Here is a 14,677-nt window from a genome sequence, read left to right on the forward strand (position 1 = left end):
TGGGCTACTGGCGCGTCAACGCGTAAGATCGTGCTCTCACGGTCGACGTCTACGCTTAGCTCTGGGATTTATTACATCGGTGTATACAACAGTGAATATGCTCGAGGATCGCTTGATTACCGACTCACTGTGAATGTTGCGGACGATTGCCAGACATCAACTCTCGTCTCTAGTTTCTACGCAGTGGTAATGGAGACCAACAAGACTTCATCGGACAGCAACAGTACCGAACTTGACGACGACGATAGCTTGGGCGTTTGCTTGAATGGAGGAGTGTGTAGTACGCTCTCGAGTGAATCATGTACGTGTTCTGATGGATACAGTGGTCATTATTGCTCTCTGCAGCCTACGCGGGTCGTGCTGTCCACGGCGTCTCTAGACGGTAACAGTTTATACGAAACTGCAGGCAATTTGACGCTAGCAGTCGGCGAGTGGGCATATTTCTCCTTCGAAGTAAACGATTCAGCAGCAAAAGCGGTCGAGTTCAGCTTGTTGATTCACAACGATATTGCGGAGGCTAAGACGCCTGTACGACCGCTGCTGCTTGTGCGTGGCCCAAGTGATGCAGGGTTCCCATCCCTAGCGTCAGCGTCTCTGCAAGACTTCGACGCTATTGCCCAACGGTTTAATAAACAAACTGTGGCTGTAGCTGTAACGACAGCTTGTTCATACGCAGCAACTGGGAGTGACTGCTTCAAGGTAGCTGTGCACAATCGAGTTGTGTCGGGGTCTTCACTTCGTTTCCAGCTTCAAGTTGCTGTGTATACGAAAACATCTGACGCTTTAACCGCTCCAGATTCATGTGAAGACACAACAAACTGCCATGGACACGGCCAATGTGTTGTAAAGGACGGTACTCATTCATGTCAGTGTGAGACAGGATGGTCAGGGGTCTCGTGTAACTCACCCAGAGGCTTCGAGCTGACGCAGCTCTGGAGTGCAATGGAAAACGTGACGATGCTGTGTTCATCTTGCAACGCCAGCTTCACGTTGACACGTGGCCAAGTCATGATGTTTCGCGTTCCTGAGCCTCTTCGTGTGGGCGTTGGTCTACGTTTGACGCTCCAATCAGCTGAAAAGGTGACGGGAGGTGTAACGCCTAGTGTGTACGTGAGTGAGGTTCTTCCCAGATCACTGTACGACTTCACGTATATATCTCTTGCCAGCGATGATCCCAGCACCAAGTCTCAAGCCGTCGATATCCCGAACTCGTCTTTCTCCGGGGATTTCTGGGTGGTTGTTCACACGGACTACCCATCGACTAATGGGACTACCCAGCTCACTGTCGCTTCCAGTACCTCTGCTCGACGGCGACGACTGCGTGGCAATGATGTCTCGTCGTTCCAGCTGGTGGCTGAACAGTACGAAACATCCGACGCAGACTCGTCCAGCTCTCTGCTTACAGATCAATCCTTTGGACGTGCGATCTTCTCGTGGGTATTCCGAAGCCCCGCTGGAATTGCTGTTTTTACGTTTGCAGTGACACTTCTCGTTATCGCACTGTGCTTTTGCGTGTATCGAGTGGCTCGTGCACCTGAGAATCAAGACAAAGTACTAGCGCGGCTATATCCACCGATAAGTGGACGTGGTGGTCGACCTACTCCTGGCAGTGCCAAGAGAGCTACTGGTGCCGTTGTGATGGATATTAACGATTTTAATGAACAACCACAGTGCAGCAAAGAGACGATCGAGCACCGTTCGGATACTTCGATCTTGGAAGGCTGACGAGTCAAGATATTCTAACGAAATAGATAAAATCCATGTCTTTTGAGAAGTTCATGGTGGCTTTCAGGGCTAAGCGAGAAGAATCGGCGCTGGATTACATGGACTACATGTTTCTCCTATTTTCCTAATTTTTCAATTTGTTAAGAGCAGCTAAGAACAGTGACCCTTCATCTGATTTTCACATGTCAGAGGACACGAGGTTCACTGGAGCTCCGAACACTCCAGGTGCAGCCTTGGTATGCCACCCGCGGCACTGTTTCTTTAGTGTTGTCTCGAGTTATCATCGTACTTGGACTCAAGAGAGCGTCAATTCAGATACTGACTGAAGATACAGGAACGGCGAACACTTCAAGTGATCCGAATAAACACGACCAGGTACACGTACGTATTGTTGTTGATAACAAAAATAATGATTTCCTTTGCTTGAAGGACCCCGTATAGAGTGCGTGCAAAGGCTGCATCATACGATATTGGTAATCTGCAGAATGAGTTCTTGCCTTTGGTCACCGTAAGATATCAGCATTCACAGTCCAAAATGATTTTTTTGTGACTTTATCGCCAGCATTGCCGATTGAATCTTCGTGCAAAATCGGAGGGTGGCAATAAGGAACCTAAGTGCAACAGCAAATAATGCCGTACTGTAGTGCACACGGCTAGCTGGTGACCTCGATTTGACTATCGTGGAGCCGTTGTAGGACACCTGACCTAAGTCCATGCGTGCGTTCATTATCGCTCAAAATGATGATATCACCTCACGTTGCAGCAGCCCAGTGGCACCGAACTTCTGTCCGTTAACAGGGGATGATGACACTTGAAGCCTACACATGGGACACTGCTGATAACCATGAGATTCTAAACCAAGTCACCACCACGATCTCGTTGCAGCCCACTTCAAGCTCACACCCATTGCATTGGATTGCTCACGAACTTAACTGTTCCCTTCAAGCGATCGGAACCCTTGCATTTCCTACTTTTGGCACGCGACAGCGGTCATTAGTTATTAATAACATGGCCGATCGGTAGCCGTTGCTACATGGATAATAAATGGTCAGCTCCCGTTCTGGGCCGAATGCGATTTTAACTTGATACTACATGTATAGTCTCTGATTTGACATCGTGCGGCGATTCACCCAACGACGGCACGATGATAGAGTATCCTCGTCAAAAGAAAGCGGGAAAAGCCTTGGCTTTAGCAGACTCGTACAAATTGGGCCGAAGCCCGTGACTTGAGTGGTCAGCATTTTGGGAATCCTGGCAGCTTTCATCTCGAATCGAGTGGCTTAGTATCCTCACTACGGCCAGCTGTGCAAGTCAAGTTTGAACCACCTGGAGGCAGAATACACCCCAAAACCAGGACACAACTTCACTCACTGAAGTTCACTGCACTGAAAACCCTGCAAACGCCCTGGAAGCTTCAATAACCGTTTTCCTTTGGCACCAGGCTGCTCAGTTCGCGTTCGAGCAACACGGCTCTGTCTCTATTCGCTGGTCACCTTCTACGAATAAAAGGGCCAGCACAGGACTGAAACTTTACATGCGCTGCGTTACCAGTTCAGCACTTTACTTTTTTGCAAACAAGGAAACTCGTCGGTAGTTTTTATTTTATTTTTTCTTCTTCGTCTAGTCAGGCAGAGAGAAGCGTCGGTCAATGGGTTTAAGTCGCCGGGCCAAAGCCGCCGAGTCGCCGGCCACAACGGCGTCGACGTCCTCGAGACTCTTGGCATTCTTCTCGCACAAGAAGCAGGACGGCCAAGTGGAGGAAGATAAACGGCCGCACCTCCGCATACGGGCCAAAAAGTCCAAAAACCGGACCAAACGCAGCAGGAGCAGGAGCTTCAGCGGAGAAGAAGAGAGCGACACCTTGGCCGGCTCGGCCAACGCGAAGCTGTATCCGCCGCCCAATGGTCGGGCCAATGTGCAACTGGCTGCTCGAGTCGCACGTGACAATTGTGCCGGCGTCTTCCCCCAGCGCTCGTCCCGCTCGTCGTCATTGCGCTACTCAACCAGGTCATCTGAGTCTTCGTCGTCGTCAAGATCCTCGGGGTCTTCGCTGCGGAGAGAACGCAGACAAAATTTAGCTTTAGTATTCGAACGGGATCACGACGCCCGCCGCAGATCGTCGTCCGACGTTTCGTCCGTGGATTCCGAGGCGCGGTCGCTAGCTTCACCATCGAACGCCGGTCAACGAGAAATGTGGCGCGAGAGCTCCGTGAACGAGTTTCTGAGCTGTTTCCCGCGAGATCTAATCGCAGACGTTCGAACCACGTGCCACGTCAAGAGCCCGAGGCGGTCGAAAGCCTACATGCGCGGCCTGATTGTGTCGTTGGAGTTTGAGATTCGAGGAACTAAGTGGGCCGCCTACTTTCTCCAGATCGTGCACAATGCTCGCAAGCAGAAGCGGATCTCGCTGCGGTCGGCCGTATCGGTCAAGTGGGCCATTTGTGCGCATGCGCAGGGTGAAGCTCTTGCTCGACAGGAGGAGCAGAAGCGGTCGGACATGACGCTGCAGCACAAAATGACAGAGTATCGCGTGGCCCTGCAGTGTGTGGCCGGCACAAGTGTCGTCAAGTTTGGCCGCAAGGGCAAGCCCCATGCCACGAACCTGTGCGTAGAGAACGGCGACACTTTGCGCTGGACTTCGAAGCTGCTTGCCAAGGCCACGCACATTGCTGTCGACGGCGTGGCGGCCACAACCACCATGGGCAAGAAGCGCGTCAAGGCCAAGAACGCCATCCCACTGGCCAGCATTCTACGAGTCACCTCAGGTCCTTCGACTAGTGTCCTGACCCGAGCATTGCACAAAGGAACGTTGCATCTGAACGACTCTGGCTGCACGTTGTCAGTGGTAACGCACACTCGCACGTTGGATCTCAAGGCCAAGACGGCCGAAGAAAGGGAATGGCTACAGCGCAGTCTGGAGTTCCTAGTAGATCTTGCTCGTGATCACGAGCGACGGGTGGCTCAGCAAGTGGAGCTGACAATTATGAAGCGCATGGAGAACTTACCTGTGTGGAAGTACGGCCGTAAGGGCAAACCGCACAAGACACGCGTCTTCGTAGATCGGTTCGGTGAGGTGTCGTGGCTCGGCCGCAGCGGAGACTCACTGCAGCTCGATGAGATCATTTCAGTGCATGAAGGCCACCGTACGCCTGTGTTTGCTAGAGCTCGAGCAGTTGGGTTGGTATCTTCAGCTAAGGGGGCTCACTGTTTCTCCCTAGTGACGTCGGTGCGGTCACTGGATATTGAGGCAGTGAACGAGCAACAACGCGACTGGTTTGTGGTGGCCTTCCGGTATCTACTGGACAAGGTGCACGAGAAGACTGCGGCCATGCAACGCGAGCGCGCTGAGAGACAACTTCGCATGCTGCAAGATCTCAGTCGCGAGGACGAAGATGATTACCTCAATGGGGACGGCGACGATATCTACTACGATGATCTCCCACCAGCACGACATGCATAAGTCTCCGTGCCTTCTAAACTAGTTGCGTACTTCCTGCCATGTGCCATGATTGAAGCATTCAAGATTTAATACAAACCAAAAAAGGTATTATATCCGTTTATCGCTCTTGTTCTTTCATCGCGGGGCAAACTGCAGCACATCTCGCTGCATCTTTAGCCACTCTTCCATTCGCAAACGCTCAAGAATTCGTGCATCAGCCAGACGCTGCTCCATAATCTGTGCTAGAGCACGTTGGTGAGCGCTTTCCAGCACGTGGAGCTGGCCATTGCTCAGTGTACTGAGATCCACTCCAGGAACTAAGTGGAAGGCACGCAGATCCACAGCGGAGGCTCGAGGTTCCGAGACCTCCAGGAAATGCTGCATGTCTTCCAAGGAATAATCAGCGTCATGGGCACCGGCATTGGTCGAGCTTGACATGGAGAGCCCCAACGACGCCGCTTGGGCCTGAGCAAGGCTGTTCCGGCTCATAGACTCCTTCGCAACCACTTCATGGCATCGAACGCACTTAAACACGGTCGAGTCAGCCGTCCGGAACGCCGAAGATTCCAGACACGAAGCACAGTACAGTTGTGTGCACGCTGAGGCTTTCTCACCAGACGCACCAGCGCTGCATTGTAGATTGTCATTCACAAGCTCGCCGCAGAGACCGCACGCCAAATACCCCAGCGTCTCGGCCACATTTTCGTTTCCGAGTCGCAGCTTGCTTACCCATCGCTCGCGAGCTTCACGTGCCACTTGGTGGTTGCCATTCGTACGTTGTTGTTTCCATGTTAGACGTCCGTAATGTACACCAGAGGACGATAACGATGAAGCAGCTACGGTATTCGGCGCCATTACTGGCGGTGAATCAAAGCTTGGCCGCCATGGCGACGTAGACGAAAACGAAAGCCCACTCGAAGTAGTCGAGACGGACGACTCTCTTGACGTATTACTTGATCCAGTTGCCAGTCCCACAGATCGGAAGGCCAGTGCGTTGGGGTTCAACAGTGACGACGACGCGATTGACCGTGGCGTACTGAAGTTACTAGACCTTTTCCATCGCTCCTCTTGAGGCCTGGTCCACGTGCGTGCAACGTTGGAAGACGAAGCTGTCGTCGTTGACGTCGCATTTATTCTACCAGTAGAATTGAGATAGTTACTTGATCTTTGGTTGAGTTTCGGGCGAGAAGTATGCGGGGTGCTTTTAGGAGAAGACGTCGTGGACTTTCGTTGAGTGGGAGTTGAAAGAGTCGTATCTTTCTGCGAGGTACCGGAAGCTTTCACTGAACCGTTGGTGATTGCACCTACAGGAGAGCGGTGCTTCTTGCCGACGGTAGTCCACGCACCAGCAGACGCCGTCGCGTCGATACCTTGAGTAGATTTCGCATCCGGTGCTGTATCTTCAACCTCGTCTTCACTGTCCTGGCCTGCAGACACCATCGAGTCTCGAACTAATAATTCTCGTTCCTCATCAGAGCTCGCAGATTCTTCCTCTTCCTTCACCACATTGGTGCTCTCTACTGTGGCCTCCCGATCGGGTTCAGCGGAAGGTTCTTCAATCACAGGTTCACGCTCTGTAGACAGACTTTCTTCCTGCTTCGTAGACTTACTTCTGATGAGATTAACATCCAATTCAGCCTCCTGTTGCTGTTGTTGCTTAGCTGCCTTGCGCTTTGCCTTTTTGTTTTTCTTCTTGCTCTTCTTGCTGCTTGACGTTGTACCTGTTCCCGACGCACCAGTAGCATTCTTGTCTGCCTCTTCCTCCATTTCCAACATTGCCATCATACGCGCCGCGGCTTCCTCTTCCAGCTGCCGCCAGATTCCACGTAGGTGCTCCACACACGGGCCGCTCTCACGCAGCTCCGAGTCCTGAGCTTCTTCAAGCGGAGTCTGTCCAATCGCATTCCGTAGCGTTATATCTGCTCCATATGCCATCAGCGTCTTCACACACTCCAAGTAGCCGCACGACGTTGCCAAGTGCATCGCTGTGCTGCCCTCTCGGTCCTGGAAGTTCACGAGCTTCCCGTTCTTCTCCAGCAACATGGCCACGATCTCTGCTCGTCCTTTATCACTCTCCTCATCTTGCTCTGGGTCTTCTCCGATCATCACCGCGCACAGCAATGTCGATGCACCGTACTGATTCAGCATGTTTACGTCTGCTCCGTGCTTCAGCAGCACCTTCACGGCCTCGGCCCGGCCCTCAATACACGCCCAGATCAGCGGCGTGTCTGCATTCACGTTCCAGCTATCCACCACGGCCGTATCACACTCACACAGAGCGGCTACGATTTCTGCGTCTCCGTTCTACACAGAACGTAGGTGTACACCACGAAAGTATTAGCAATAAAACACAGCTCTGCAGTGAGAAACAGGATCTACCTTCGCAGCAAAATGTAGAGCGGTAGAGCGCAATTCGTGAGTGCGAACGCCAACGTCGGCGCCGCGTCGTAGCAGCGCGCGCACCACGTCGCGGTGGCCTTCGGCCGCTGCGACCATAAGAGCCGTAAATCCGTCCACGTCCACATCGTTGACGCCCACGCGACCGCTGTCCAAAATCTCTTCAAGACACTCAAGGTCGCCCTCAGCCGCGCACTCGTAGAAGTTAATGGCCCACGTCTGGCCGTCGGCTAGGTCCACTGCGAACTCAGCAGTCGTCACCTCCTCTTCGTCCGAGTCAGCCGATTTATCTAAGGCGATTCTCATCGTAGTCAGCACTTCGGAGGAAACTCCTGGATCTGTTGAGCAAGAAGCCGCCGGTATAGACGTTGCGCACGCGAAGCTAGCTGCAGACGTTGCGACTGCGTCCGCATTAGTTGCCGCTGCCATTGACTTATTGATTTCGTTGCAGAATTGTGTGCAGGTGGTGTGGGCACGGAAATAGTAAACTAGATGAATGCAAATTTAAAAGAGGAAAAAAAAAGCAGAATACACTGGTATCTTTGCGTCTATAAGTTTTGCAGTACGGGATGAGCCAATCAATACATGGTCAGTATTCGCGAAAACGCGCGTGTTCAGAGGTCAACAAAAAATAGATAATAGTATGGGATTTAAGGTCGTCGAACAGTCAATTATTTATTTTAAACAATAAAAAAAGCAATTATCGATTCCCAAACTACTTCGCAGACCGATTCACAACTTCACTTACCGCCGGCTGGCCTTTAAAAAGTGCAGCATCTCCAAATGAAGCGGAAACATCCAAGTGCGATGATGCGAAAGCAGGTGCTTGACCTGAAAGAAGAACCTCTCCACGCAGTTCGACGTAGGGAGAATAAATGGCAGTAGAGGATAGCTAATACAACTCTGCGCTCCTCCTTTCACCTTTTAAAAGCCCTTTTGGCAAAGCTCATCGACGTGATGCACTCCGTCACGACCGTGCCAGGCGCGCTCGACTTTAATTGTCGTAGGAGTCGGCGCCGTCCGGCCGGGATTGTCGTGCTCTCACCCAGTAGCACCGAAACACAAGCAGTCTCAAACTCGAGGTCGTGCACTATGGCCGCATCAGCTCCAAGATAGTCGGCAAGACTTGGATACTGGCCGAATAGTGCGTCGAATAGATCGCGTACATCTACACCTCTGCCCGTCCAAACAGATAATAATTTCAAGCAAAGTGGACAATTTGGTTTTTGTAGTACACATTTTAACTTAAGCAAAAGTAATCAACAAACAAACAGAGAAAGATCTCATCCAAAGCGAGACAAGGAAAGGCGATGACTGGAATCGTTCGTGAAGAGGTGGTGAGGGTGCGTTGGCGCCAAAATGCGCGCGAAAACCTCGCCTGAACCAAAACATCGCCTGAAGCAGTTCACTTATCAAATCACCTCTTCAGACGAATGCCCTTCCGACCACTCCTCCGCAAGCACTCCCCAGTTGAAAAGCTCCGTGTCCTAGCTGCGCATCGCGCGGGGCGCGCTGACTGGCTTCAGGTGGCCGCCAATAACGGCATATCGCGCGTGATGGCATACCGCACTGTAGCCACAGGACGCGTAGAAGGCCTACCGCGCGGTGGAGCTCGTGGTAGCACTGTGAAGATGACACAAGAAGCAAAGTCCAAGCTGGAGGAATATCTTGACGACAATTGCATCTTCCCCCTGGAAGCTATGCGCACGATGCTCGTTTTAGATACGAACGTGCGGCTCTCCACCTCAACGATCAGCCGCCACTTGGTTGGCATGCTGTTCACCGTAAAACAGACACACATAGAGCACATGTCATGCAACAACGAGATCAACAAGACCAAGCGGCAGAAGTTCGCAAAATCGCTGAAGGACCATAAAAAGAACGGAGACTGTATAATTTATTTTGATGAGACTAGCTACAACGTATACTGTACGAATTCTAAAGTGTCATCGTTTAAGTCCATATTATCCTGGAGAGCCTACAAGAAAGGCCGGTACCAGAGCAATTCAGCTTCTTCCTTCTCCAGTTCCGTAAAACTTTGCTCCAGGTTGTGAGGTAGACTCGTTGTTTGCATCTTCTTCTGTCATTTGGCGTTAGCAAATGCTTGGATTTGCATGTTTCATTTGCGTTTATGTGGAATTGGCAGTAAGTCTGGAAATGTAGTTGCTGTTTAACGGGTGCACTATGTTAGAGGCTGGGCCGACAATTCTTATCTAGAGGACGGCACATCACCTTCACGATATGAGGTGATTATTCTCGACACGAGAATGAAGTAAAGAAACACTTCTTGACTTTTGATGAACGCCGCGGCTATACGTCAAACAGGGATCCGTCGCCTTGGGCTCCAAAAAAGGTGCTGTCGGGGCTCGCACACTTTATGAGAGTGTCTCCCTGCACAGTATTTAAAAGGGCCATTTCGGTGGGGACAAATCTTTTGGTTGTCTTCGGATGTGCATTTTGATCTTCGGATGTTCACCCGGATGCAGACCATCATTCCTAAAGCTAAATGGCTGTCAAAAGTCTCCCCCTCTCAGTCAAAAGAATCCCAGCGTTCCAAAAAGCAGCACGGGTCCGGCGTCTGCTGTATCGACGCCCGCCATGCCACGCCACCAGCTTCGTTACAGCGAAGGGGGTGACGAAGACCTAGCAAGCGTTGCGTCAAGATCAAACAGCGAGGCGAATCCCGCGACATTGCAGTTCGTTTAAACTCACGGAAGAAGAAGAAGAGATTAAGAAGGCATCCTACCGCCCGAGATCGAGCGGTAACCAAGCGAAGAAAGCAATTGCCTCATCGATTATCCTCGCGTCGCCACAACTCTTCTAGACGCAGAAATGAAGAATCATTGAACGTTCAGGATTCGTCAGTAGAATCCGAACACGAGAAGGGATCTCATTCTTCATTCGCATCAGACTCTGATGCGAGCAGCCAAAATTCGTCCGATTCGGAAGCAGAAGGATGCGACGGAGGTGACATCGCTCCTCAAGACGAATTAGTGGACGTACCGGATCTGGATGTGTCGGCGTTCGACAGCTGGGGCGCGTTGGAGTCGTATCTGAAGGCATACAGCAGGAAAACATTCCAGGTTTGTGCTGCTCAGACTGTGAAACAGTTTCTGAAATCGTACTAAATTCTTACTGAGATCGGATTTACACCATTCGAACAAACACTCCAGTGCGGACAAGAAACGCTAGAATGCAGAGAAATATGTCTGCTTTCAAGCTAGTCCCTGAGGAGTTTAAGTTCTACAATAAAACCTACGTATTTGTCCTTCTTTTCGTTGAGCTCCAGCTTTATGGAGTGCATGTCACTGGACTGGACAGTGAAAGCGGGATCAGACAAGCGATGGAATTCTTCCGGTACAGATACTAAGTTTATATTATCGTCAATGTAAGCATTTTTTGTAGTTATTTTTTGTCAATGATTCTTTGTAAAAAGAATGATATCGACCGGTGTGCATACATATGAAAGGCTTTACGAAGCAGGGAGTGACATTGCGGCGAGGCGAACACCGCGGTGAAGCCGCTTGAGTGGTGCTTAGACAAGTTAAAAAAGTCGAGTTGCCGCCACACTCACCGACAATCACTCTGGTTTTTTCATACGTTCTTGTACCCGAAAATGCACTTGTTTTGGTCGCTAACGTGCTAGCCTTTCCGACCACATGGATCAGCAATCTGCGCGAAGAGAACATAATATAGCCGAGACTGTGCATCGGCTGCACAGTCTAAATTTGAGACTGTGCAGGTAGTCTCTGCCCACACTTTATCGATCGAAGAGAGATAGGAGAGTATGTTTCTTGGGCTTAGAGTAAAGTGAGGGGTGATTCAAATCTTCAATTAGACATGCGTCTTCACGCTCGCGATGGTGAATCATAATGCTCTCCTTACGTGCTGTGTGACGAACCGCACGAAGTATGACAGTTGTTGTGGTGTCCTCTTTTCCAGCATCCTGTTCTCACACTAGAGGCAGGTATCGTGAGTTCTACTTGCAATTTTCATGCGAGATTGGTTCATCCAACCTACCGCCAATCTCGCCGACTTGTAAAAACGCATACCATATAAATCACCAGAGCTATAATGGGGTGTCACACCCAAGCCTAGTCGGCAACTTGCAGAAGAAGAGCAACAACAATTTGGCCGACAGCGCGGCCCAAGGCGGTAAAGGACGTGTTTTTTCAGCTAAAAGAGGCGGCCTGGAAGGCGCGCAACCGGTAGCGAGGTATGCTACGGGACAGTCTCCTTCGCATCTCCACACACCACCCTCTGCGCTGCTCCTAGACATCAGAACGGCACCACCATCAGGACGAAGGATGCCTCCATTAGGACGACCAAGGGCGCGCGTGTCGCCATACCCAGAGAGATGTCGAACACCTCCACAGCATGGCACGGCTCTAAGTAAACTTGTTCCGAGAATAGCAGAAAGGATTGGGTTGGATAAGAACGACTTTCAGGTCAGAGTACGTGTATTCTGTATTTGGCTTCGATACAAGTGTCAGGTCAGGACGATTTCTCAGAGTTTTAAGGCCGGTGTATAAGTACGTGAACGCGTACCGAGAGTTGCTCTGCTCTCAGCCGATCAAAAGGCAGAATTTTCAGAACAAGTTTCGGTTTTTTTCTACTTAGACCAGGGCCTAACGCAGCTGGCGATGAATGGCGTCTTTTTCTATTTTCACTCGTCATCAGTGAAGGTCAGTCTGGAGCGAGACGGGATGCGTTTGGCGAGCGAGAGTCAGCAAGGAGTATGTGTGCATTGAACAAGACGAAATTTTCTTTGTATGTCTTCCCTCAGCTTACGATCGGTATAGCTCCCCGACGTTTCGGTCATGCTAGCAAGTCCATTCTCGGCACGATGCTGACAAAGAAACTGGTGATGGGCATGCGCGTGGTTCGTTCAAGTGCGGAAGATGCTATGTCATGCGATGCTTGCCAGCTTCGTACGAAGCGGCGATGTGCATTCCCACCTGCTCCTCGGCGCGGTGTGCTGCAGTGCAATGTTGTAGTACATAGCGACATTTCTGGCCCGGTTGAGATAATATTATCATTATTAAATTTAACCATTTCACCGGCTTGAATGTCCGTCGCTAAACGGCAAGCGCTACGTGCTGCTGTTTGTGGACGCTACTGCCAAGTCTACCTTCTCAAACGATGAAGTGATTTTTACACTGCTTCGTGCACCACAGAGCTGCAGCTGATAATCATCACAGCCAGTGACTGCGTAAGTCTATCCGTGATAACGGTGGGGTGTACGTACCAGACTAGGTCAAGACTTTTTGCGAGTCGCACGGGATCTCCCGCCAGACGACAGTGGCTCAAACGCCGGAGCAAAATGGGCTGACAGAGGCTCGTTTTCGAGCTCTGTTTAGCAAGGTTCGGACTGTGTTAATTGACAGCATATCGCCAAAACAACTCTGGGCAGAGACGCTACGGATGGTTGTCTATTTGCAGAACGGGACGATGAATGTGGGGAACAAGCGAACCCCATTTGAAGCGTGGCATGGGTTTCCGCCGGACGCATCACACCTCCGCGTGTTTGATTCTTTGGCTTTCGTATTCTTACCGACGAAGGCGATACCTTCTTCAACACGACAGGGCACGGGCGGTGCACGATCTGCAAAACGGCAGAAGCTAGACTATCGCTCGGCACGAGATAATTTTGTGGTATTTGCACCCCAGCAGAAGGCGTGAAAAATATGGGACTGCTCCAGTGGCAGCGTTTTGGTGTCCTGTCACGTTTCAGTTGATGAGACGTTTTACCCTGCTGTGCAGGAGTTGCGTCGCCACGAATTTCGTTCGCCCAACAGCAACTCGAGAGTCGCCTTCAACTACTACACGCGCTCAGGAAGCTGACCTGCTCTTTTACAGCCAGCAAGCAACTTCGGACAAGCCAACATCTCAAGATGCTAAGTTACTGGAAGGGTTTGTGAGCACCTTCGACCTGTCGGACATCAACTTAGCGCAGCTGCGACCAACACTTAGCGAAACGATCCAGTGGCGTGTGCGGTGGCTGATGGAATCTCACCACAAGTGTATACCAAGCGACCACAAGCACGTAATCCAGTACTGAGCGTCGTACGAAAGCAACAGGAAGCAGCAGCGCTTGAGAACATTAATGTCATGGCATATGCAGGTAATCTCACAACGAGCGGTGTCGCGTCGGAGCCGACAACGTATTAGGAAGCCGTGGCTAGACCCGATGCACGAGATTGGAAAGAGGCAATCAACAACGAGATGGCATCATTAAAGTCTAACAAAACTTGGACTGTAGTGCCGCTTTCCCATCGGAAAGCGTGCACTTTCGTGCCAGTGGTTGTTTAAGTTTAAATACAAAAGCGACGGCAGTGTTGAGAGATACAAGGCACGGCTGGTGGTGGTAATCGGGTACCAGCATGTAAACGTCATTGACTTCGATGAGATGCCCCCCCGTAGTTCGGCTCGAATCACTTCGTGTTCTTCTTGCAATCACATGCATCGAGGACCTGGAGTGTCACCAAATGCACATCGAGACTGCATTTCTAAACGGGCAGCTCGAAGAAGAGGTGTACATGAAACAGCCACAATGGATGGAAGTCGAAGGTAGAGCCGAGGTGGTGTGCAAGCTACACAAGATCTTATATTGGCCTTAAACAGAACCCACGCGCCTGGTAGCAGGCGCTCACATCGTTTCTCGTTCACAAAGTCTTTGAAAAGCTAGCCTGTGTGTCCTGTATTTACATGCGAAGAACACACGAGGAGCTTGAGGTGGTTGCAATCTACGTCGACGACTTACTGTTAGTGTCCAAGTCAGTGGAGGTCATGGTGGGCCTGAAGCGATCTATCAGTGCAGCATTCGAGGCGAAGGATCTTAGAGAAGTAAGCTTCATTTTTGGGACTTAAGGTTACTCTGCACGAAAGCTATGGATCAACCAACAGCGGAATGCTTATTTGGTTCTGACGAAGTTTAATATGGAGATTAGTGCTGGTGTTGCCACACCAACTGCAGCGGGCAAGAAGCTGTCGAAGCAGCGGTCGCCAAGCAGTGAAGAATCCGTGGCCAAGATGCTGAAGAAGCCGTTCCGACAAGCTGTTGGCAGTCTTATGTACCAAATGATTGGCAGTAGGCCCGACATTGCCTTCGCTATC

General features: G+C 50.9%; 3 protein-coding genes across 3 annotated transcripts; 2 read left to right on the forward strand and 1 right to left on the reverse strand.

The window, feature by feature from the left end:
• Nucleotides 1–189: 189 nt before the first annotated feature.
• PITG_08775 (uncharacterized protein) lies at nt 190–1,725 on the forward strand (the record flags this gene model as incomplete). The annotated part of the gene is made up of 2 exons (XM_002902809.1): nt 190–301; nt 890–1,725. The coding sequence occupies 2 exons, from the start codon at nt 190–192 to the stop codon at nt 1,723–1,725; spliced, it is 948 nt and encodes a 315-aa protein (XP_002902855.1).
• A 1,598-nt stretch (nt 1,726–3,323) lies between these two features.
• Nucleotides 3,324–5,185, forward strand: PITG_08776 (uncharacterized protein; the record flags this gene model as incomplete). Its single annotated transcript, XM_002902810.1, has 1 exon — nt 3,324–5,185. The coding sequence occupies one exon, from the start codon at nt 3,374–3,376 to the stop codon at nt 5,183–5,185; it is 1,812 nt and encodes a 603-aa protein (XP_002902856.1).
• A 114-nt stretch (nt 5,186–5,299) lies between these two features.
• On the reverse strand, nt 5,300–7,990 carry PITG_08777 (uncharacterized protein; the record flags this gene model as incomplete). The annotated part of the gene is made up of 3 exons (XM_002902811.1): nt 5,300–6,571; nt 6,686–7,468; nt 7,544–7,990. 3 exons carry the CDS (start codon nt 7,988–7,990, stop codon nt 5,300–5,302), a joined length of 2,502 nt encoding a protein of 833 aa, XP_002902857.1.
• Nucleotides 7,991–14,677: the final 6,687 nt, after the last annotated feature.

The sequence above is a fragment of the Phytophthora infestans genome, genomic scaffold (genome assembly GCF_000142945.1).
Source record: "Phytophthora infestans T30-4 supercont1.16 genomic scaffold, whole genome shotgun sequence".
Taxonomy (NCBI): domain Eukaryota; phylum Oomycota; class Peronosporomycetes; order Peronosporales; family Peronosporaceae; genus Phytophthora; species Phytophthora infestans.